At 38.7% G+C, this 26,008-nt stretch overlaps 1 protein-coding gene across 1 annotated transcript; it reads right to left on the bottom strand.

Moving 5' to 3' along the window:
* Window positions 1-286: 286 nt before the first annotated feature.
* LOC126237004 (60S ribosomal protein L13a) lies at window positions 287-16,898 on the bottom strand. Its single transcript, XM_049946728.1, has 6 exons — window positions 16,774-16,898; window positions 16,170-16,300; window positions 11,377-11,486; window positions 11,098-11,243; window positions 9,830-9,952; window positions 287-401 (listed from the first exon to the last, which is right to left on the bottom strand). Exons 1-6 carry the CDS (start codon window positions 16,792-16,794, stop codon window positions 318-320), a joined length of 615 nt encoding a protein of 204 aa, XP_049802685.1. The 5' UTR covers window positions 16,795-16,898; the 3' UTR covers window positions 287-317.
* Window positions 16,899-26,008: the final 9,110 nt, after the last annotated feature.

Raw genomic sequence — 26,008 nt, 5'->3', positions numbered from 1 at the left:
ACACACCATGTCAACAAAAAAACTCTAAATTTGTTTCACGATAGTACAAAACTCAGACAAAATACAAAAAAAGACTGAGCAAAAGATCACAACATTTTAATATGATAGTTTGAAATCCTTCAACCGTTTGGTAAACAAATATTCCAGGTTTTAAACTTCTTAGAACACAGTCCAGCAGTAATTGTCTACCTCTATCATTAATTTACAGAAATTACTAGACATTATGAACGCGAATTTCTACTGTCATTCATTGTTGAAATGGTGATATCAAAATGAAAAGACAGAATAGTGTTCAATTACAGATTTATTCATTCAGTTCAGTTATAGCCATAAGAATTAATTATTTCTGTGAATGGTTCCACTTGTTTCGCCACCTTTTGCCCAGCTTCCTTAGTCAGCTTCTGCAAGAAGATTAACAACATTTAAATATGTTTCACGTTTTAAGTTAAGGCAGGCAGTACTGATGGAAATTTAACATACAATGCAGTCAACAACAACTAACAAGTAAGTTATGGCTAGAAAAGTAATCAAATAATATTAGAACAGTTAAATGAAAAATTATCGAAGTACAATGTGTCTCCCACCACCTGAAAAAATTCATCTGACTATAGCCAGTACTTGGGCAACTCTTAACACTTGGCAAAGCCTTGGCAGCCACACTTCTTCCATGTGCATGCAAAGCTTGAAATCCCTTTGTGCAAATTGGTTGAGAAGGCTGGAAAATGGGTTAGGTCATACAACCTCCCCTCCACTCAAGCTGACAAAGCCGAGATAGCAAAGAGGCAGGTACCAAACCACTTTAGAGAAGATAGAATAAATAGGAAGGAGGGAAGAAGGGGGGGGGGAGGAGGAGGGGACTAAGCAAGTAGTTAATTTAAGTCTGCCACAAAGGAAGTGTGGCAATTAACAAGAGATTAAATATGTACATAAAATAAAGGACAGGCAAATCATTTACCTATAACTGAATGATGTGTGTCGCATAGGAACATGCCACACTATAAACAAGAAACAGCATTTACACTACCTTTCAAGCTCTTGCTCTTTGTCTAGCAGACGTGTGTATACACACACACACACACACACACACACACACACACACACACACACACACACACAATGCACACCCCTGCAGCCACAGCCAGACTGGTTTCTATGCACCACACCAGCCAAGGTGAGTGGTTACTTTTCCTTTAGTTTATATATTCCATTACGAAATTCCCAGAGATTGAATGTAATACTTTGAAAAATCTTGTCACTGAAAGAGAAATTAAAAATACCAGTCACAAAATGTGTGTCCCATTATCCAAACAGGAATAAGACACTATGAATGTGCTATATTAGAAGACGTCTTCTAGAACTACCCCATCAACACTGGGTCATATGAATATTAAAAAAATTCTCCAGAGAATATTCTCAGGAAAAAATCTGTGAAAGGTCTCAGTTTCATATGAATAAAAAACTGGAACCATGTTCTGACAGTTCTTACTACCTCCCTCCTTGAGAAGATTTTCGGTGTGTGTAATCTGCCACATCCAGCACAGAACACGCATTTAATTTAAACTGTTTAGATTTTTATTTTTGTGTGGCAATGACTTATGAAGATAGTTTACAAAAATACATTTTCTGACATGAAGGAAATTTTCTTATTATGGTTAGGTGAAGATGTTATGGAAACAAAATCTTAATACATCACATTTTCATCTATGCCAAACCAGATCTTTGTCAGTCTTCTAACATGAGAAGTTTTGTTCAATGACACATAATGGTCGACTCACACATCAATTACTCAAAGTCACCCACAAGGTTTCATTACGAGAAAGATCGTTAGATTTTTAATAAACCAGTTATGTTTTCTTATCCACTTATTGCTAATATAATATTTATGCTGTGAGAAAACACAAACATCTGAAAATGTCAGTGACAAACTTGTCTCTCATATCAATCTGGAAACAGGTCTACCAAATTGCACAAAAATTTTTCATTTTCACTTTGTTTGAAAAGTCACCCATCTTGCATATGATTTCTGGGAACATCATTCACCAGCCAATTAATGTTTTATTGGTAAATCAGTATGAACTTCTGCAGTTTGTCTACAGTATTTCTTCAGGGTACGATATCTTTCTTGAATTTCAAGCAACTTAAGCTCTGCGATTTTAACTAAAAAACTCAGTAAACCAACCTCAACAGAATGTACTCAGCTCAAAGTATGCTACAAAGCAACTTCAGAAAACAGAATGTTTAACTATGAGAGTTCTCTACTTTCATTCATATGGAATTGGACAATGCTGTTTTCATTGAGCAACTTATCCTTTTACTCAAGCTGAGAACATTCTCAGATGTATATTCTCAGACTTGCTTGATTCATGCAAACTTGAGAATGTTTTCTGAAACTCTGAGAAAGCACATTCTCCATTTTATTCACACAACCTATTGCAACTGTTACATTTCAACAATATGGAACCAAACAAACCAAATTTCACTATTTTTGCTTGCTGAAGAATAATTTATATCAGGCATAACTATTGGCATGGCAATAGAAGCAAACAATTTCACAGATTTTACCCACTTTACTCGTACCCCACTTGTGAAAAACATCGCAACAGCTGATGAAAACATACATCTGCTCACTGCAGAGTCTACATGCCACCCTGGCACATCTGCCCTCTGGCCACTAAGTAGCACATGAAGGACCCGGAAAATTCTGTTTGCATGCCCAAAATCAGATCCCCTAACAGGGAGCAGCATGCACTGGACAGACTTGTCCAATTTGCAAAATTGCCACAAGATGGCAGTGAGTGGCAAAGTGAGTTACAGAACTTCGTTGTTTTCTTTCTACTATAAAAAGTAGTGATACTGCATCATTTTTATTTAGTTTATATTATTTATGGCATTTTTTTGGGAAATAATTTCAGTTTTTAAATCTTTTAACTTAAGTTGATCAATGTGTGAGCTCGTAATTTTGAAACTTTGCTGTACAGAAAACTTATGGAATTTTTGGTCAGTAACAACAAATTCAGTTGTTTGCATTAAGTTTCCAGAACAGCACTGAGTAACAAACAGCAACACTTAATAATCTTAAACACTCTTGCAATTATAAATTACCTGCTGAAAATGTGACGTGGAAGTATTAAATTAAGTCATAGTAAGTTTGCAGTAGCAAATATTCACATGTAACAATTTCATACTGTGCACTATAGAATTGTTATGTTTATTCACCTAGATTCACACATGGCTGATCAAGTGACCTATTCTGCACACCATACGCAAATTTAAGCGACACTGATTGCACAATTGCTTACAATGTGAGTTTATTGCTGCCTTTACTCCAGCCTTGCTTTTTTCCGGCAATAACATGTTGCCGATTGTGGAAGGTGTTCTTAACATACCATCTGTGTCCAACGAAAGGGTTTTTACAGCCAAGTAAGATGGCATCTTACATCCCGGTGTGGCTGTTTCAATTAAAATTGCATATAAACAGAGAATTGAGTTGCAAATTACTGCCATTTGTTTTATTAGGAGCATGACTTGTTAAAGGGGAAAAATCCCATGTGTGTTAGGAATCACAAATAAAATTCAATTCTAAAACTGTTTCATGTGTTACTTAAAAGCAAAATTTTCTGCAAAGTGGAGTTCAGAAAAGTGAATTTCAGGGGCATTGTTCCTATAGCAATTACACCAGGGAAAAAATTTATTAAATGTGAAAAATTCATAATGTGGATTCTTACATACTGGGTTTCACCATAGATCAGCTTTCACAATGGTACCGATTGCTTGGGATTCTTTGTGGTGTGAATGCAGAAGAAATTGACAATAAGACACGTAATTTAAATTACTGATACATTGTGTAAACTAAGGATTCCAAAGTAAAGTGAGTTGTATCCCTTACATCAGGGATGGCTACAGCACGCAAAACCTCTTATGTGCATAATGTGCTGCACATGCACAATCTGGGTGCTCTGCATACCTTGTCACGATCCTGTATGACACGACTTCATTAAGTCATTCTAAGAACTTCTCTATACAGTAAGACATTTTTCATTTAGCAGTATGAGGTGATCATTTAAGGTATTTGGTGTAGCACATTTCAGTCAGTACAACTTCCTTCATTTCAGCAAGATGATCATGTCGGCACAATTTATCCCTCACGATAAAGGAAGTTCAAAGTTGCAGAGGCTAGGCTGTTCTAATGGAACACACTAAAAGCAGACTAGTGACCAGTTACCAAAAGCCTTTAAAAATAAATGGGAACAGTTTTTTCTTTGAAGAGTAATCTCATTGTTACACAAATGCATAATTGCTTGGCACTCTAAATTTGTTGTAAACAGCATTACGACACCACACACAAAAAAATTTAAGATATAGTTTGCAATTAAGTGTTTCAATGTTTTGTACATCAAGAAGCACTGTGTTACATTTGCCAGCATGGACACGATGAAATTGATGGCACAAATAGTATATTTTCTGAAATCATACAAATTGTTACAACATCAGTTTTAACAATTCTTGACAGAATTTAAAACAAAGTATGATGATCTATATTACTGCAAAGTATGTTGGCTGAGGGTCATGCATGCAACAATTTTGTAATTGGATTTCTGAAAGGAGAAAGAAAGCTGGAACCAAATTTATAACATCAACAGTGGATAGCAGACCTTAGCATGAACAAACCATTGTGGTGTTCTAGTATTACAGAAACAGTTTTCTAGAAGTTTTCAGGACACTGCCCACATCACATCTGTCTTGTGCGCTTTTGTAATGTATTAAAGAATAAAGTATTTCTACATAACAAGCTGTGTTTTGTCACACCACTGGAGTGGAAATAAAGGGAAGACAATGAGTCCTCTCACATACACACATCAAAAAAGTTTTAAGTCACCCTGGTTTCCAGAACTCCTGAAGATGTTGAATGTGGGTATTGTGTCACAGACTCAGTCCCTTTGACTGTTCAGAGAAGTCACAAACCCATCAAAAGATGTAAACAATCATGCATGAGCAGCACTTATTAGACAGAGGTGGTCCAACAGCCAATTGGTTCCAGTCAATCCACCAGAAAGGAGGTACACGGCTCGTGTTGTCTGTAGTTCAACTATGCCTTTCAATACCACAGTTTGATCAAGTCCGACTGTGCCAGGAAGGGCACTTAACAAGGGAAGTGTCCAGGCTTCTAAGTGAAACAAACCGATGTTCAGACATGAAGGAGATACAGAGAGAAAGGAACTGTTGATAACATGCCTCTCTCAGGGCGGCCAAGGGCTACTACTGCAGTGGATGACCACTACCTACAGATTATTGCTCTGACGAACTGACAGCAATGCTACCATGTTGAATAATGCTTTTCGTAGAGCTACTTGATGTCATGTTACGGCTCAAACTGTCGCAATAGGCTGCATGATGCACAACTTCACTCCAGACATCCATGGCAAGGTCCATCTTTGCAACCACAACACCATGCAGCACAGTACAGATGGGCCCAAAAACATGCCAAATGAACCACTCAGAATTGACGTCACATTCAACATCTACATTTGTACTCTGAAAGCCACCCAACAGTGTGTGGCAGAGGGCACTTTACATGCCACTGTCATTACCTCCCTTTCCTGTTCCAGTCGTGTATGGTTCGCGGGAAGAACGACTGCCGGAAAGCCTCCGTGAGTGCTTGAATCGCTCCAATTTTACATCTGTGATCTCCTCGGGAGGTATAAGTAGGGAGAAGCAATATATTCGATACCTCATCCAGAAACGCACCCTCTCGAAACCTGGACAGCAAGCTACACCGCGATGCAGAGCGCCTCTCTTGCAGAGGGTGCCACTTGAGTTTGCAAAAAATCTCTGTAACGCTATCACACTTACCAAATAACCCTGTGACGAAACGCACCGCTCTTCTTTGGATCTTCTCTATCTCCTCCGTCAATCCGACCTGGTACAGATCCCACACTGATGAGCAATACTGAAGTATAGGTCAAATGAGTGTTTTGTAAGCCACCTCCTTTGTTGATGGACTTCATTCTTGTGAATGATCCTTCAGGATAACTACATCGCTGGACTAGAATGACCAGCATGTTCTCCAGACATGAACCCTATCTAACATGCCTGGGATAGGTTGAGAACGGCTATTTATGGACATGACCCACCAACCACTTGAGGATATACACCAAATGGACAATCTGGACCAGCAGTACCTTGATGAACTTGTGGATAGTATGCCACGACAAACAGGCATGCATCAATGCGAGAGGACGTGCTACTTATTATTAGAGGTACCAGTGTACAGCAATCTGGACCATCACCTCTGATCTTTATCTCTATTCTAATTTTCTATACAGGTTCCGTAGCTCTCGGAACAGAGTTGATTCAAAACTTTTTGATGTATGTACTCAAAACTTAGATGCACCTGTGCAGGAAAATGGACTGCAAATGAGCTGCTTTCAATTTCCATTGCATTCTGTTTGACATATGAAGTCATACTTTTGACTGCTGTTAGCTAACCAAAGAAAATGCACTACTAAAAGGAGATTGCATTTAATGCTTAAGACACTCAATGTTACCACTGAAAATTTTTGTAGCCATATTTGCATTCAAACAATTTCACGTCACATTACAGATCAAGATTGAAGATAGATCAAGGTAGGTATGAAAAATTATGGAACTTAAATGGAGGTAGTGAGGGTTAGCAATATTGAAATAATACTCTTCAATGGACTAGAGAAGATTAGAGGCACTGTATTATTTTCAGTTAATTCCCTTACAATCAGTTATTTATAAATTATTCACAGAGTAAATATGAAACACATGCAAAGGAGAATTCAGAATATGTTCTGACACTGATAAAAATTAATTGATGCAAACTTGGAAAGTGATTCAACATTTTCTCCTCATGAGCGTTAGACACACTGAGATGATACAATACATAAAATGGCACACAAAAGAAGTTGCGGAACACTTAGCAGTGCGACACTTGTGTTCCCACTAGGATGATAGAATATGCAGCAATGTGACTCCATACAGTAAGACAGCATGAATCACATTTCTGTTTCAGTTTCAATAATGAGCAATTCTGAAGAGCACATTGTGGCTTTAAGTAAGAAGAAAAGGAAGTACTGGGTAAACCCATATAATTCTATAAATTAATAGTCCACCTGTGGTTTCTCGTGAGGTCTAAAAATTCCATGAATTTTACAGAATGAATCCAGACAGTCACAACTAGCATTACCTACTCAAAGCAAGATCGAATTTGCTGTTTTTCCTACTGAATAGCTACTCATTACAGTAATGATATTTGTTGGAAGTGCATGAATCACAAAAATGCCACCACAGAAGTTTGTTTTCAACAGCACCAGCTATAGTTATGTTAACCTAAGTTGATCCATGGCAATTGCAGAGGGCTGAGCACAGCAGCTTCACAAGTCTAGCTCAACCAATGATGTTACATGATTTTGTGAACATCTCTATGGCAATTTTTCATAAGAAAAAATCACTGAATTTAAAGATCGGTCACCAACAATGACAGTGTGTGGTGAGTTCTGCATTGAGGTGAACAATGAAGAAGTGGAATAAGCATATAATAAGAAAAATCATGGCACGTCCTCTGCTTCATCCACCTGTTCATTCAGAAGTAACAGGTATTTAGCTTTAAGAATATCTGCCACATGGAGCACAGACAAAGAACATCCAGCCAGCATTTTCAGCTTGTCACTCCCCACAAGTTTGTTTCATTAAGTTTTCCATTTCCAGCTTCAGCTTTTGTCAGCAACTTCGGTTAAAGAAACACGAGGCAGCTCCACACAGCAGGCAGCAATAGCACCAGTGTGACATGTAGCTGCCAACCACATCATTAACAATGTGCAATATACCCCACAGTCCCGATGACAGAAATATTAACTTCCCCTCCACTGTTAAAAATTATGTTAGCTGTATTTCATATGCTACAAGCTATGACCTTAAACACACCAAAGTAAACTGGCCAGTGACTGCATACTTAACTGTAAACTTTTCAAAAATTTCCACTGATTTCCATTTATTTGCAAATTACCAAAATAACTGAGCAGTAGCAAAAAGCAAATCAGTTTATCATCTTGGCGTGATGTTGGAATGTAAGATATGAATTTTTTGCCAAATAGTTTCCTCAAAATCAAACAAGAAATGCCAATAGTAGATAATGAGCACAAAACCAAAAACCAAGGTTTTTAATTTACATGAATGTGCAGTTTTACTGAGTAACTACACAGACAATGTTTGCTTCCTCTACATGAAAACTTTTGAGGTACAGAGGATGACTTTCAATTCCCCTTGTGTATTGTTGCGTGGAGCAATCAGCACTGTTGCACCAGGAGATACAGCAGGTGTCGCTGTCTTATTGCTGTCAGTGTGAACCAGTTAATGTCACATCAACCATGTTTCTTCCGCATAACATCACAAATTTTACTGCCCGAGTGTAAACTGTTTTAAAGTTAACTTTTTCCTGCAATCTGAACCAGTCCCCATCACACTTGTGCATAGTTCACAATGTGGAAATATAATACAGCAGCAGTTTTATACAATCTGAAGATTAGTTTGATGCAGTTCTCCACAGTACACCATCCTCTAGCACCTGCTTCTGTGCATAGATACTTCCATTTGAACCAGCTTACTGCAGTCAAGCTTTTGCTCCCTCGACAATTTTTACTGCCACACCCTTTTTCATTACAAAAGGATGATTCCCTGAAGCATCAGGAAACAATTTTTCTTGCACAGGCCTTGATGCTGTTAGCAGCTATACTCTTGGTTATCGCAGCATCAAATGATAACTATTGTTATTACATTGTAGCATAATATAGCAGTAGTTACCATTTGATGCAAGCAAAATAATTTATTCTCAGAGGAGACCAAAACAACAGTCTGCCCTAGTCGAAACATATACGGTTTTATTGGATACGTGCTTTCAAACAAGACCAGAATTTACAATGAGAATAAAGTGAAAACTTGAGTTCACACTCAGTTATATTTCAAGTCTCCACCAACACAAAAAGGTTCATTTCACATGTGGGCCAATAAGTGCCAACAAGCTATTACAGTAAAAAGAATGGTTCCCTCACTCAACAAGCAGTTCACCTGGAAATACCACCCTGCATTTCTTGTCATTAAAGTAGGAAAAAGTTTGTTGAAAGTTTATACTACAATATATTCTGACCTTAGGGATTTTTTAAAGGAATAGCTGTCTAACATGAATAGTTTTGACAAAAGCAAAAGGCAACAGTCAACCTTCCTTCAATGTTCACAAGGAACTAATATTAAAACTTAATTACAACAAACTGGTGAAAGAATGTCATGTTAGTTCATAACTAGCACTTTTTGCAGAAACATTTGGGCAGATTGTATTTGACACTAAAAGCATAGAAGAATGAACATGAGATGGCAAATTATACCTGTCTCAAACTAACATGTTAATGACTACCCAAAATAGCCTTACTGTTGCTCCAGACAGAAAGAGACTTTTGACTAATTCTGTCGCTAACTAATGGCTAGTAGTAAACAAAAATACAAGCACTATAGTCAAGCCTGTAAGGTGATCCCTGACAGTTAAAAGTACTGCTAAAAGCCTTCAACTGCAAAATGTCAATGGCTGCATATGAAACAAGTCTTCTACAGAGCTGCAACAACATGAGTTGTTGCCATAGAAATTTACGAAAGAGCTTTTATACTACCAGTCAAGGTAGTCAAAACTACCTGCCCAGCTTGCTGCAACTGTTGGGGGGGGGACCATCTTATGCCACTGACTAGAGGTTAATGGATCTTATTAGATTAAACCAAATTCACAAACTAAAATCATAATATTGCAAATTGCTGTACATACCTTAAGACAGTTACGCTTGCGGATATTCAGTACAGACCGGACCTTCCTCTTTGTTTCAAGGGTCCTAACAACCTGCTTGTACTTCCATCCCACTTCATGAGAAAGTCTGCCCAAATGGCAGTACTGTTAACACAAACAAAAAGTTACAAAATGAAGCACTGAAGTCTTATGGGTAAACATGAACCAATTTTAGTCTCATTCACATTTTCTGTATCATGGAAACTCAAATAATGTAGGTAATAAATAATCATTGACTTTACTCATGGCAAGAAAAAGTTAGAATTAGGTACCATTTAGCAAGAATTAGTCTCACCATTAACATATGTCAAAGTAAAAATTATTCTAAGACTTTTTGTGAAATGCTTCAGCAAACGCCATGGACAACATTAAGAGCACACACTTCAATGTTGTAGCAGGGAGCAAAAGTACAAATTACAGGGTAATAAACAACATTAGCCCAAATTTAGATTCAACACATTTGCATATTAAAGGAACAATGAGAAAGAATAACTTTTCACAGACTGTTTCTTGTGTGTAGTTCGATAGTTATAAATAAAAATGTGAAATCTACAAATTTATCACTGTGGAATAAACTGTTTCGAGCCTTAAGTAAAAGCAGCACACCTCACTGAACCAACACATACCTTCACAGTGAAATAGACATCAACCATATAATTTTAGTTAAATTCTTTTAATTGAGACACCCACATAGTGTGTGACTGTACATAATGCAGAGCATATTTGTTCAATAATGTGGCTCATCCATTTTGTGTACTTAATTAAGAAACTCAGAGCAACACACGTGTTCTCTGTAATCAGAGCATTTTGCTAATTTTTCAATAATAGTATGGACTTGGCTGAAGGAAACAAAATTTCCAATATTAAGCAAAGGCCTGTTAAGAACTTTCCAGAATATTTGGCCACTGAGCACAGCAATAAGAGGAACAATGTCACATCCTTTTCTACAAATCTGATGTCACAGCATTCAAATAAACAAGTTAAAACCAGACTCTAGTTTGGTATTTCTGCTTTTAACATTCCACTGAGAGGGTCACAAGGTTTATTTTACATGGGGCATGAAGGTCATATCTACCTAAAAGAACAATTTCATTTTAAGTAGAACATTTATACACGAAGTAAACGATTGTTATGTTTGGTGTGCTACACAAGCCTATTCACAGCATGTTTAGAGACAGCTGTACATCACATTTTAAATATGTAGGTAATTTAACACTACTGTCAACATAATACTTTGACAAAATACTTGCCTTTCGTCCTGGTTTCAAGCACATAACCCTCATGGCTCCAGGCACCACAAACCTCTTTCTTCTGTCGTAAGGTGGTGGACAACCTTCATAAGCTTTAAGCCTCTTCAGCGCCATTTTCCCCCTCTCCGTCTTATGTGGCAACATACCTGAGGGAGGAAAAGTAATCGTTAGCTGCAAGACCAACATTTCCTCTTCACAGTGGAGTATGCAAACAACACAATGTAAACTCCTAAAATCAAGACAAATTTTACAACACGGAGTTAGCATAAGTTTACAAACCCCGAACAGTTCTCCACAATATCTTGCTTGGCGCTCTAAAATGGTATGGTCCTCGTGCTGGATTAACATTGCACCTTTTGCGAAGGAATGAGAGGTACTTCAACTTTGCCCTGGAAAAATGTAATATTTTTCAGCATTTTCCCTAAAATAATAGACTGCAAGAATTACATTTCAGAACAAAGTCTCTGATACAAACATATATTTAAATGATGATAATCTGACTATCACTTTTCTATTATGAAAACTAGTATCAATCTTTTCAGTTAACATAGGATGTCTGTGATTTTCTTATCAATCACTCCATGTAAAATTTATTTTTACAACTCCTTAAGATATAAAAATGAGTTCTATGTGAGAGTTTTTAATTTAATAATTTGAGGTCACTGATCTAACAGCTCAACAATTCACATAACTGACCCACATAACAGAAGAAAACAATGAAAACTGTCACTGATCAATTTAGCTTGTGTGTGTTTCAAAGTACAAGATATACACAACACATTTTGCTATTTACTCGACCTCTGCACTTAGGAGTTTAGCACAGGGAGCTGTAGCCATTTCTTCAAATGTAACCAAATAAGCTCACATAACCATTGTTAAGAGTTGTGTGTTTAATTTTAATCTACTGGTTAGTGGATTAGGAACTCTTATTCAAGCTACTATTAAGACACTTATGCGGAACATTTACAGACCTTTTACTTGAGGCATATCATTGTCAGACTACACAATTAACAGATTTGGGATGAGTGGCCCCATAAAAGGCATAACAAATTAACACAAGTCAATGCAATCATACACCAAATTACACGAAAGGCCAATTACTAGGATTGATGCAGTTGCTCAAACCCAAAGATTTGTCTTTAATGCCCGACCTTGTTTAACTATTACTGCAGTTCATATAAAATTTGAAAAATTACCTGAAAAACATGGATTTTCTAAGTGTGGTAGCACAAAAGGGAGAAGTGGTATCAAAGCCAAATTTCAAACAGTGCATAAGTAGACCATAATATAATATGTGACAAAATTTCAACTTGTTATAGCAAGGCATTTGTGTACAATGTTGGCAGAGATGTATTTGGTTATGTTTCTTTTAACACGATTTAGCAAGTAATAGCAACGATGCAGACACCTTGTTTCAGATAAAGCTGCAGCAATTGTTGGGAACCATTAGGCAACAGAAAGTTAAAAATGGTAGTTTTCAGGGACAGAATGTAATTGTTAGGCAGAAACAACAAAGGAAACAAGGAACAATTACAGGTTACTCATGGTTTTAAGATTCTAGTTCAGACTGGTCAGGACTGTTGTGGAAAGACAGTATGGAGGCATAAGAGTGTACTAGTGGTGCTTTTGTTCAAACAAGTTGCAGTATTGGTAGAGCACAAGCATCAGAATGTCATAAAACATATGGAACAAAATGTGGCATTCGCTTTGTACGGTATGATCTGGATGAATCTGATCAAGATTTGTTGCTATGGAGATCCGCGTTACACCCTGCAGGCACAAGAAGTACAATTCCAGGAAACTTTAGCGTTTGTTATCATCTATGAAAGTGTTTCTGGATAAGTATTTTTTTCCTACAAAGAAATTGTTTCAATCCATTTCGGATTCATAAGAAGACAGTGAAGTGTAGCCTCAGAGAAACTGATATAAAATCAATACTGAAAGTGAATCAGTGCATGTGACTTAACATGAAACCAGGACAAAAGTTATGTTCCATGTGTGTTATACTGCTGAATATTCTGACAATTTACACGACAGTGACGAAGAGTATCAGCCACCAACTACCAAAGCGGATGAGCAATTAAATACTTCAGTGAATGCTCTTGGTTTGTCTCCCATGAAGACACACAAAATTGGGAAAAGACAGAGGCCCGGCTATGGCAGAAGAAAACTACAAGAAGCTCAAATGGAATTAAAACACAAAATAGTTGACACACTAATGGTGGAAGAGGAAGAACAATCTGCTCCAAAGGAACAGAAATCATGCCAGAAATGCCCTGATTTGGACAAAATTGGGCATGATTTGAAAGAAAAAAATGTGCCATATCCACACGCCAGAAAAAAGGTAGCTATTCTTACCCTTGCACCTTCCAGCTGGTCTACTGATAACACTGAAAAGGCATTCAAGGTTTCTACATATATGGTAAAGCAAGCTAGGAAAGTAAAAGCAACCAAAAGAGTGCTTCCACAACTTCAGCAAGCTCAGGGTAAGCAATTGATTCCAGAAATAAAGGTTCCAGTGTCCGAGTTTTATGAAAATAATGGCTACAGCCGAATAATGCCTGGAAAAAAGACTATGTAATGGTGAAAATGGGAAATGTACGTGTACAATGCAAAAAAGACTGTTTTTATGCAACATATCAGAACTATATGCAAAATTCAAGGGAAAGTATCCCAATACCAAAGTAGGTTTATCATCTTTTTTCAATCTTCGGCCAAAATGGGCAAGGGGCATACACAATGTTTGTGTATGTGACCCCCATCAAAATGCTAAGCTGATGTTTGCTACTATAAAGGATTCTGACCTGGATTACAAAGGTGCAATGAAGCTGCTAGTGTGCGACATCAGCTCCTACCAGTGCATGATACACAGGTGTGAAAAGTGTCCTGGTAAGGCAAATCTTGCAGAACACTGAATAACAAACTTTATGGTGAACTCAACTTGTTTCTTATAAACAATGGACACACATGGATCGCACAAGTCTTGAAACAAAGCAAAGTACAGTGGAAGATTTTGTAAGGATAATTTGAAACAAGATGAAATTATAATAATACTAGACTTTTCTGAAAATTATGCATTTATAGTTGATGACATCCAAGGATATCATTGGGACAGCAGTCAAGCAACTCTCCAGCCATTTGCGATTTACTATAGAGGTGAATCATGTGATGTGTGTTATGGACGCGTGCGTTTTTAGTGACTGTTTAATTCATGATGCCATTGCAGTTCATGCCCACATTCACACTGTCATGGCATATGTGAAAAACAAGCTGCCTCACATACATTTTGCGAAATACTTCAGTGATGGGGCAGCTAGTCAGTACAAAAACTGTAAAAATCTCAAAAATCTACGCATGCACTACCATGATTTTCAGATTTACGCAGAATGGAATTTTTTCTGCAACAAGTCATGGTAAAAATGTGATGGTCTTGGTGCTACCATTAAGCGCATGGCATCACGGGCTAAGTCTGCAGCACCCTACAGGTGGTCACATTCTAACACCTCTTCAATTATTCACATGGGTACAGAAAAATATCTCTGGCGTACAATCATCCTGTTTCGAAAGATGAGGTGAAATCAGTCAAAGAGTTGCTAAAAAGCAGACGAACACGTTAGAACTGTTGTAGGCACAAGGAGCCATCATCAATTCTCTCCAGCAGACTCAATGTGCAGATGAGCCGACTGTCCAGTTATAACTATAAGTTCATGCACATCATCTGTCTTCTCAGTGTGCCTGACTCAGGATTCAGAAGCAAAAGCAGCAACATACAACCAGATTGCTATGTTATTGCTGTTTATGATGACAACTGGTACTTAGTATGCGTTGCAGAGTGGTGTGAAGCAGAAGGTGACGTATTTGTGAACTTCATGGCACCAGCAAGATCATTTCATTGGCCATGTTTGGCAGACATGGTGTTGGATTCCTTTTGAACATATTCTTATGACAGTTCCTACAACAGTGTCAGGAAGACAGTACAATTTGCAACTCAATGTACCGAGTACAGTAGCTAAAGTGTAGGAGAACGTCTGATCGAAGCACAATCAACTGGTTTTTAAGCAGCTACAGTGCAGTGAACATTAATGATAGGTTGTGTTAACTAGTCTATATGTTGTTGCAGTGATTAAACAGTTGTGGGAGAGGAGAAGAGGCAGAACAATTTATGATATATTTTTACAAAATTGTGTTGTGGAACAATGGCCACATCACCAAATACATCTGTCAACTTCCATTGCACACAAATGTCTTGCCATAATATGCTGACATTTTGAGATATAGAAAATTTGTGTGTGCATGTAACTCAGTTTTTGTGACTGATATGGGCATGATGAGTTATGTGTATGTTTAGGCCACATTAAGCTTACCACAAAAAATGTATAACGTTTTTGAGTGAATTATATTTGGCATAGAGGGCACCTGTAATATGTACCTTTTAACGCATAACATTTTTAATCACATATTAGAATTTTTTTATTTTCCCTCAGAAATATGTTGTTGGTGTTTTGATTCGTGGAGTGTGTTCTCTAAATGGATGTTACTGGGTTGTAAAATTTTCATTGGACTGTGTGGAATAGTTCCAAAGTTATTAAGACCTGAAGTAGGGGCTGAAGATAGACTGCCAGATGCAGGTTGCAATTTCCGGGTCACGCCGCCACCTTTCAGAAGTCATAATTCTGGAAGCAATTGGCAGGGGAAACTAATACTGTGTACACGAGTGTTCCACACATGGTAGAATTAGTGAACTGAATTTCAGTCAAATCTGAGACTATGAGCTGGAGCCCCTGGTTGAACTAACATGGAAAAACCGAGGTGGCTTTTGAAATTGGGCATCCAGGAAATTAACAACAACCTTGATTTTACACACACTTTAGGCGTTTATCTCATTCTACACTCTGGCTACTACATAGATATTAAAGTATTGTTTCACTTAACGATCAGTGTTACATTTATGCTACGATGCTCTTACATAATATGCTCAGTATGTCTTATTCAACATGCCGCTTCAGGCGCAAATTACCAACGACATCACTGCAAAGTCTGATATGATATAACAAATAAATTACATTAATTACCTGAAGAAATTTCCCGAAATGTTGATCTGTTCACATCTCACGACAATTACTTTGTTTCCTTGAAGAACAGTCTTAGCAACTATAGCTGCAAGCCGTCCCAGGAGATGGCCCCTCCCGTCGATCAAGATTGCCTGGAAGAGGTCCATTAACCACAATATTTAGTTCCTGTCATTTCATAAAAACTGAAAACCACATATGCAGAACTAAATAATATTTGGCTACAGTTAATTCTTGAAACAGAATTCCAGTGATTCTGTAACACTAAGTCAGCATATGCAAAAACAAACATCTCCGCTAAGAGAATGTCTAACGACCACTCAAATGATGCGACCAATGGATATCAGACTGCGTATTAAATCATTCTACATCAGTTAATGTAGGTAAGATACATGCGTCATCACGTTTTTATTCCTGAAGGGTGAACTACTCCACAGCGGTTGCTTTGATTTTTACCACGTGGATGTTACGACGAAAATACATACAAAGCACACTACACACGACCGTATAAAATTTATCAATGCAAAAGCTTATGAACCAAAAAGTACATTATAACAAATTATTAAATGATCCAGTTTTGAAAACAATTAAACTTTATTTTTCTCACCTTCTCACTAAACCCAGTCATCTTTCATACTCCACAAGAAAAGGAAGCGACTTCCTTCCAAATATAAGTGGTCCAAAGACATTCCACTTATTGCTCCAAAGACAATATGATATTCGTCGATTGAAAGGGTCGATTCCTACAATCATGAAGAATTGCTGTTACCAGACACTGTTTATTTATGACCACAACGCGTTTCAAAGGTTAAAACCTCCATCAGTAGGTGGATTTAAATTTCTTACTATTACATGTGTGTACGTGTTGTGTTGCGATTTTTTGGTGGGACTTGTGACACAATCTAGTGGAGAAACAAAACACTACTTCAGAACATGGTTTTGGGTATATCTAACGGTAAAAATGAAATAAGTAAAACAGAGTACTTCCAGAGGCCACAGGTTCCTTTCACTGTCGTAACACATCCATCCCAAAACCATGTTCCGAAATAGTGTTTTGTTTCTCCACTAGACAGTGCCACAACTTCCTCCAAAAACTCGTAACACAACACACACACACAAACACACGTCATGCTGACAAATATAAATCCACCTGATGCCGGAGGTTTAAACTTCTGAAACGCGTCGTGGAGATAAACAAACAATGCCTTGTAACAATAAATTTGTTGATCATTTAATTCCAGTAACAGTCACGGTAAAGCCTAACATAAAATGTTCGCATTTAAAATCACGGAGGATGTCGTAGGCATCACAAACTTGATACCGACGTTTGCGATGTTAGTTTTCCCAAACATCACCTTCTTGTAAAAGCGTTTTCATAAAAAATGCCAGCTTGCGTCATTATGGGTATACTAATCAATCTGATTACAGTCTAAAGTGTAAAGGAATAACGTTTCACTCATAAGTGGTCTCGTTTAAGCGATATTTTCTTTTATCTACATGAATTTGGATTGCGCTATTTACATTTACTGTAGTTGTTCTATTCCTGTGCTATTTGGCTTTAACAGCTCCTGTTAGTCCAATTTGAAAATCTCTCTGGGCAGAAGGAAAGGCTACCAATCATAGCAAAGTATGTGTACAACATTTTCAGAAAGAGGACATAAACCACACATCAGTTTCTCAGTCCGTGGTAAGGAAAATGTTGGATTCTGATAGGAAGCTTATATATCACATGCTTCTCTTCTAAAAACTAAATTCCGTTCGAACTGGCCTCGAAAGACCGAACGCTACTGACCGACCGCCGTGTCATCCTTACCCTATTGGCATCACTAGATGCGGATATGGAGGAGTATGTGGTCAGCACATTCATCGGGCCATTGTCAGTTTTCGTGACTGGAAACGCTGAATCTCAGTTAAGTAACTCCTCAATTTGTCTCCCAAGGGCTGAGTGCCCCACTTGCCAATAGTGCTCTCAGCAGACTGGACGGCCACCCATCCAAGTGCTAGCCAAGCCAAACAGCGCTTAACTTCGATGAACTGGCGGGAACCAGTGTCACCACTGAGGCAAAGCCATCGATCGATACTTCTCTTCTTGGTTACTCGAAATGTATAATAAAAAGAAACTTAAATTAATGAAGTGAAATGCTCGTAGTGTTGGATTAAATATGCACACTCTCTGTTCTGTTCGTGTCATGTCATGACACACCACCGCCAAGTTTTCTTGGGAAAAAACATCTGCAAATGTCTTCCTGACGCTATGTTATTCACAAAAGCACTGCAACATTTTCTATTTACAACAGCTGTTGCACACAATAGGAATTAAGAAAAAGAAGCAGTCACAAACAACATTCTGCTAATGTTTTGGGACATGTGACATGACAGTGCTGGCTTCAAAGCAACGTAAAGAAAAAGCTTGTAGCACCATCTGCCTCGCTCCCCCTCCACCATGCCTAAAAAACAAAATGTGTAGTTTTAAATTTTTGTGAACAAATACAGCACACAAATACCTATCTTCATACAGAAACAAATTAAATATCTAATATACAGGAAGGCAGACCATAGAACCTGCTATATTCAAAAATTGTCTTTTTCTCTGAGTCACAAATAAAAGCCAATTCACACTGACCATCACGCCATGTCCCATCAAAACATTCTGCAATGCACTTCAAATGTCAGCATATACACTCTCTGTTCTGTTCGTGTCATGTCATGACACACCACCGCCAAGTTTTCTTGCGAAGAAATATTTGATGGCTGACATTACCTGTCGGTTTGTGATCACTTGACTCCCTGGCTCATTTCTTCCTGACGCAGCCATGGGCACATCCCAATATTTCGTTTTGTCGTGGTTTTCCTGGTGGATAACAGTTGTTTGTTTTCTTTATTTTTGTTATTTGTTATAAATTGTTTGATTTCGTTATTTCTTTTGTTAAAATTTCTAATAAATGACGAAAGATTAATTGAAGCAGTGAGGCAGCAGTGTGAATTGTATGACAAGATCATACTAAATTATTTGTTTTCTTCTACATTTATAAAGTGGATTTTTATACTTGCTGATACCATATAGAATATTTTACAATTAAATGGGTTGGAATATAGCTGTAGCTTGAAGTGAAAGAAGTACTGTGGATACAATCAGATTGATTAGTAAGTCGAATTTATTTTGTTGTCAGGCATTTGTAATGTTTCATAAAGAGAAGGACTGAAAACTCGAGACACTGCAGAAGTGGCAATACGCTATTTGTGAACACTAGCTAATGTATTGTAGTTGTCTGTTTGAATATGAGTTTGTGGCAGGCTTATTTATTGTTAAATAGCGCTCTGGGGTGTGTGTGAAACAGTTTTGCAAGCATCAGTTGTCAACATTTATGTGGTTTCATCAGCTAACCCTAGTACGAATAAGGCACTTGAACTGTTAAATGCCCAATAAATTATGCATAGAAAGCCTTCAAATCTTCAAGGGAGAGGTTTTGAGGGGGATTTGACTATTGCAAAAATAATGTTCAGTGGATTGGCAACAAACATAAATGCAGCAAACTGAATTTTCATGGTACTGATGGCAGTTTGTAATATTGTCTTCCTTTTAGTAATTCTGAGTGCAGTTTGAGGTAACAAATGAAAAAAACGGTGTTTTGAATTTCTAAAATATAAAATGGAAATTTCTCTTCCTCGAGCACCTTGTATAGATTGTGAAGTTCTCTTCTGTACCATATAATAAACTTTTTAGAGCTCAACTCTATTTTGTGTTGTTTTGCACTTCTGTCTTCTTTCTTTAATGCACAAGCTATCCCTGCAAGCTGTAAACCATTTGAGTCTAATAAATGTAATTCTCGTACAAATATAAACTCCAGCATCCACGTACATAACCTACCATGTTGCATATGTACACTTTGCGAGTAAAAACAGCTGAAAATCGTCTTGTGAAGACCGCAATTCCCTCGAAAAAACAGTTGAGGGCAGCCAAGCAAGATGAGATCATGTGACTTGAACTGACTTCACATGATGACAGTGTAAATACACTCATTGCCACGCAGCTGTGAAATACAGGGTGTTTCAGAATGAATATACCTGTTTTAATATGTTGTAGCATTTACTATATTCAACTTACAATTACAAATAGTGTATCAAATGAAAGAGTAGCTCAAATACTTTTATTTATAAACCTGTTACAAGCTCTGAAGCCTACAGACTATGGTCTACTTACCAACTTTGCAAACAAAATGTTGGTGCATGACCATAAAGCTTTTCTGGATCGTGTCTCTTCAGTTATGAATCAACATTTCATGTAAGTGAAAAGGTGAGCACACATAATGTGTGTACCTGGGGGTCACCAGAACCCCACGAGAGGGCACAGTTGAAAGAGACTTCCCTAAAATAAATGTTCCTTGTGTCATGTCCCAGCGGAACGTTTAAGAGCCTTTCTTTTTCTGTGCAGCAACTGTAGCTGGTGCTTCGTATTTTGATCTGTTAGAACTACGGCTCTTTCTTTATACTGGAAGAAGCTAGACCGCATAACTTTATTTGGCAGAAGATGGTGTGCCGTCTCTGGTATGACACACTACACGATTCGTTGAACTACATTGGTTCCAAGTGGTGGGATGACAGAGCTTGTTACAGATGACCTCCACCGCCACCTCATCTGATGCCAAACGATTTTTACCTTTGTGATTCATAAAGGATCGTGTGTATCAACTTGTGCTACAAGTTGGAGTACCTGACTTCAGAACAGGACTGAAATGGTTGTTGCAACAATGACCTCAGATACACCGATCAAGGTTTGGGAAGAACTCACCTATCAGCCAGATGTGTGCTGTGAGACAAATAATGCTCACATTGAATAGTTGTAAGGAGAGCTGTTTGAGTTGTTCTTTCACTTAATGTGTTTTTATAATAATGTAAACTGAATGCAATAAATGTTACAAGGCCTTAAAACCGGTATGTCCATTTTGAAACACCTCGTACAGTGTGAACTGGCCTTCACATAAACACAGAATTTTTCCTCTTCAGTAGAACCAAACACATCATTATTAAAGAAAGGTTACCTAAAACACCCTCTATGCTGTCAGTAACATTGCACAATTTTTCTTGAAACGCAATAATGTTAAATGCCTACTGGTCAGACGGAGAGGTTGCCTAATAATAATGAGAACATCAAAAAATATTTAAATATTTTGCACTGCTCAGAAGTATTGCGTCGTCTGTGAGCAATATTGTCAATAACCATGCCAGTCTCTTGTGTGCTATAGGGGAGCATTGTGTTAACTGTTAGTTGTTGTTATAGTGTTGGAAATGTGTTCAAAAGGAGTCAAAAGAACGTTATTTAGAGTGCATCGAAATGTATAATAATTGCAGACATTGCGGTATATTAGGGCAGATGAATACAATATCATAAACGTTAAGAATAAATCATACGCTTTATTCTTCATAAAAAGTGGGAAAAATTATTAATAAAAGTATACAGGGTGAGTCACAAACTATTGCCACCTAGAATAACTCCGAATGTATTATAGTAGCTGAAACGATTGTGGGGCAAATGTTGCATTGGACAATGGGGGCCATAATATGACACTGGTTTTTTGTTGGCAGGTGGGGTCGCGTCAGAGATATGAGGGTCAACTTTGTATTTTAAAATAAAAATGCTATAGTTTGGTACCTATTTTCTGATAGCGGCTATCGAGACGAATTCAGTGATGTGTAATAGTATGGTCTTTGAAGGTAAACGAAGGTCACAAAGGTGGCATGAACGTCCATTTACAGAAGGTGTTCGAAGTGACGACCATTGGTATCAATGCAGTGCTGCAATCCTCTTATCACGGATTGAGTGGTATTTCTTATCACTTCAGCATTTATCGAAGCACTTGCTCTGACAATGCTCTCTCGTAAGTCATGCAAATAGTAAATATTCGCCAAATACGGCGTATCCATCTAACGTGCCATTGGCATGTAAACGCCATTCGACGGTTTCGCAATGGAACACTAATAGGAATGGTAAGACAAGTATCTTCGAATCAAGCGAATGTGAATGACTGTCCCTTCAAAGAATAAGTCGATATGCTTCTCATTTATGGAGAATGCAAACGAAATTCAGTGAGAGCTAGAGACATACGCTGAATATATCTTCAATGTACTCACGCTACACGTTGCACATTTAAATATGTGTATGATAAACTGAGAATAACTGGATCTTTAAGGCATCAGAAACATATTCAGCAAAGGAAAGTTGAAGTTACTAATATATATTGCTGAAATAACGCAGAACTTCTTGATAGTGTTACTTGGCTTTTGAGTGTTACTTGACTTTTATTCTTTGACTGCATCCACAAAACACAATCAAATTAGCAATCACACAAAAACTCACAAAGTAATTCCAGAAAACAACACGAAGTAGTCAAATACAACAACTAATAATAATCAAGGAACCAAAGGGATTCTGTGTGCAGTCATACTCCGCTGCATTGGAACGTCTCCGCTTTTAGCGCAACCACTCTAAATCACTGTCGTTCGCCAAACAGCCTTCGTGCTGAAAGTGCTGAGCACCAGGGACGTATGGGTACTTGCAACATACCTGCCGACCTGCTCGTGTGTGTTTATATGATACTTGTTCGGGCGATGTCTGCTGACTGGACGGTGGAGGCACAAGAGAAACTGTTTCCTCCAATATCATCGGTGCTGGCTTGTTTGCTGGCTGAGGTTCTTCGTTACCATCAGCAGGCATGTAAGCTGGATTGACTCTTTCTATTGACACCACTGTTGACTTCCCATTGTAGGAGATTTCCATCGTATGCGCGTTTCAGCGCAAAATTTCGTAAGGCCCCGAATACGGTTGTTGCAATGGTGGTTTGACAATGTCTGATCTCAACATAATGTGGGTACAACTGCTCAAGACTTAATGCATGAAATTTGGTTGATGTCCGTGCCTAGTGCCTGGAATAGTGCCCAGATACGACACTTGTCGTAACTGCACTATGAACGTAGGTGATGTATCAAATTTTCCTGTCGTAGGGCTTCTGTCTTCAATTAAATCCGCTGGGACGTGGATATTCTGGGCATACACCATTTCTGTGTCTAAGTCAGGCTTGTAAGCAGTGCACAAACCAAGTAATACCAAAAGCAGAGGCTGTGTACATTTATCATCATGACACATAAGAGCTGTTTTTAAAGTCCGATGCCATCTTTTAACTATACCGTTACTCTTGGGATGATAACTGGTAGTTTTGTGGTGGTTCATTCCACACAGCTTGGCTAACTGTTGAAATAAATTTGACTCAAACTATCCCCTCTATCCGTGGTTACATGTACAGGACATCCAAAACGCGCTGTCCATACGCCCATGAAGGTCTTTGCTGTCGTTTCTGCTGAAATGTCCGCTATCGCAACGGCTTCCGCCCAACGGTATATCGATCAATTACCGTAAGAAGGTAGAGGAAACCATGTGAGGGCGGTAATGATCCCACCAAATCAAGATGGACATGAACGAATCTTTCGCAACTGTCAGGAAAAATCCCTAACGGAGGTTGGGCGTGACGACCCACTTTGCTTCTTTGGCATGCGAAACATCCTTGCGCCCATCTCCTGCATTCTTTGCTTACCCTGGGCCATACGAAACGTTCTGTCACCAGGCGGACTGTGCTTCTGATGCCAGGATGGGCCAGATCGCGAACAGCCGGCCGCGGTGGTGTAGCGGTTCTAGGCGCTCAGTCCGGAACCGCGCGACTGCTACAGTCGCAGGTTCGAATCCTGCCTCAGACATGGATGTGTGTGATGTCCTTAGGTTAGTTAGGTCTAAGTAGTTCTAAGTTCTAGGGGACTAATGACCACAGAACTTAAGTCCCATAGTGCTCAGAGCCATTTGAACCATTTTGAACCAGATCGTGAACACTATGAAATGCTCGTCTATGGTAGTCTGTTGGCACAAATGGGTGCTATCTACCTGTAGAGACGTCGCACCAAACTTTGTGACTCGAGTTCGGTAATCTAATCTGAACTAGATGGAGACCCATATTCTCGTTCAAGAGGAAATGCTGCAACTCTGCATCTTTCTCTTGTGCCACTCCAAACTCGTGAAAGTCAATGGTTTGGGATATGGTATTTATTCGGGAAGGATAATCTGCTGCAAAATTGTCTGCCCCTGCTATATGCCGTATGTCGGTTGTGAATTGAGCTATAAATTCAACCTGTCAGTGTTGCCTCGGAGAACTGTGTTTGCCTCGCTGTTTGAAAACAAACGTTAAGGGTTTATGGTCCGTGAAAACGGTGAAGTCTTTGGCCTCTGCTGACGTTCTGAAATATCTGATTGCCTCAAAAGCCGCCAGCAACTCACGATCATATGCACCCCAATTTCTTTGCTGCAATTTAATTTTTTGGAAAAAAATGCCAAAGGCTGCCACGCAAAAGTAACATATTGTTGCAGGACTGAGCCTATGGCAGTCTGACTTGCATCGACAACAATTGCCAAAGGTGCGGTCGGATCAGGGTGTGGTAGAAGCGTTGCGTCAACTACACTTTGTTTCACTGCTTCGAACGAGCGTTACATTTCCATAGACCACTGAATTACAAGTGCCACCTGTAGAAATTTACCATTTCTAGAAATATTCGTAATTCTTGGTATGTGGTCGGGGGGCGATAATTGCTGTAAAGCTTGCACCTTCTCTGGCACTGGAGTAATTCCTGCTGCGGTACCTAAAATGTCTTAACATCTGAGGTCATCAGTCCCCTAGAACTTAGAAATACTTAAACCTAACTAACCTAAGGACATCACACACATCCATGCCTGAGGCAGGATTCGAACCTGCCACTGTAGCAGCCGCGTGGTTCTGGACTGAAGCGCCTAGAACCGCTCGGCCACTGCAGCCGGCGGTAACTAAATACCGTAAAAAAGCCACTTGGTTTTGTCCTAGGACACACTTCTTGCAATTAATGGTCACACCAAAATCACTGAGACGTTGAAAAACCTGTGTCAGATCAGCCTGTAGTTTTAGAAAATACTAGAATGTCGTCAATGTAAGCGAAACAAAAATGCAGGCCACACAAAACCTCGCCGATAAACCTTTGCCATGTCTGGGCTGCATTTTTAAGTTTAAAGGGCATATACAGGTGTTCTAAAAGGCCAAACGCTGTAGTTAAAGCTGTCCTTCGGACGTCTTCTGCCGCCACTGGAATTCGTATATAAGCTCTCGCACAATCCACTACACTGACGTGATCCTGCAAGCAAAATTTTAAACTCTTGTAAATTCGGAACCGGGTACTTATCTGGTATTGTCCTTGCGTTTAGTGCTCGGAAATCGCCACAAAAGGTCTCCACGTTTTATCTGTCTTGGGAACTAAACGCAACGGCGGAGCCCATGGGCTGTCAGACGGACTTCAACAAATTCTCAAATTCTTGTTTTGCTATTACTAGGCGGCCAGGTGGTAATTTCCGTGGCCGTGCAGACACTGGTGGACATGGCGTGGTTTAGATGAAATGTTGCGTATTATGTTTCACGGTTTTCTTCTCGTATTGTGGTGCATAAACTCATTTGTGACGAATGCTTCTTGCACCTATTTCATGGGATATGGTGCCTGGGTGCCTCTTGTACTGCAACCGGAAGTATTGTCGATTAGACAGCCATTCCTGACATCAGGCAGCAAGCTATAATTCGCGAGGAAGTCTGCTCCTATTATTAGTTCTGCTACATCAGCTACAATAAACTGCCACTGATATCTCTTCCCCAGTCCGAAATCTAACGGCAGAGTTATTTCACCAAATGTCTTAATCACCGAGTTGTTTGCTGCAGAAAACTGTAAAGGCATGGGCTTCACACGAACACGTAACATCTTGTGCGGGTATAAGGAAGCATCCGATCCTG

This window comes from Schistocerca nitens, chromosome 2 (genome assembly GCF_023898315.1).
Source record: "Schistocerca nitens isolate TAMUIC-IGC-003100 chromosome 2, iqSchNite1.1, whole genome shotgun sequence".
In the NCBI taxonomy this organism is placed as follows: Eukaryota; Metazoa; Arthropoda; class Insecta; order Orthoptera; family Acrididae; genus Schistocerca; species Schistocerca nitens.
Note: the sequence above shows the minus strand (reverse complement) of the source record. Positions and strands in the feature narration are given on the sequence as shown.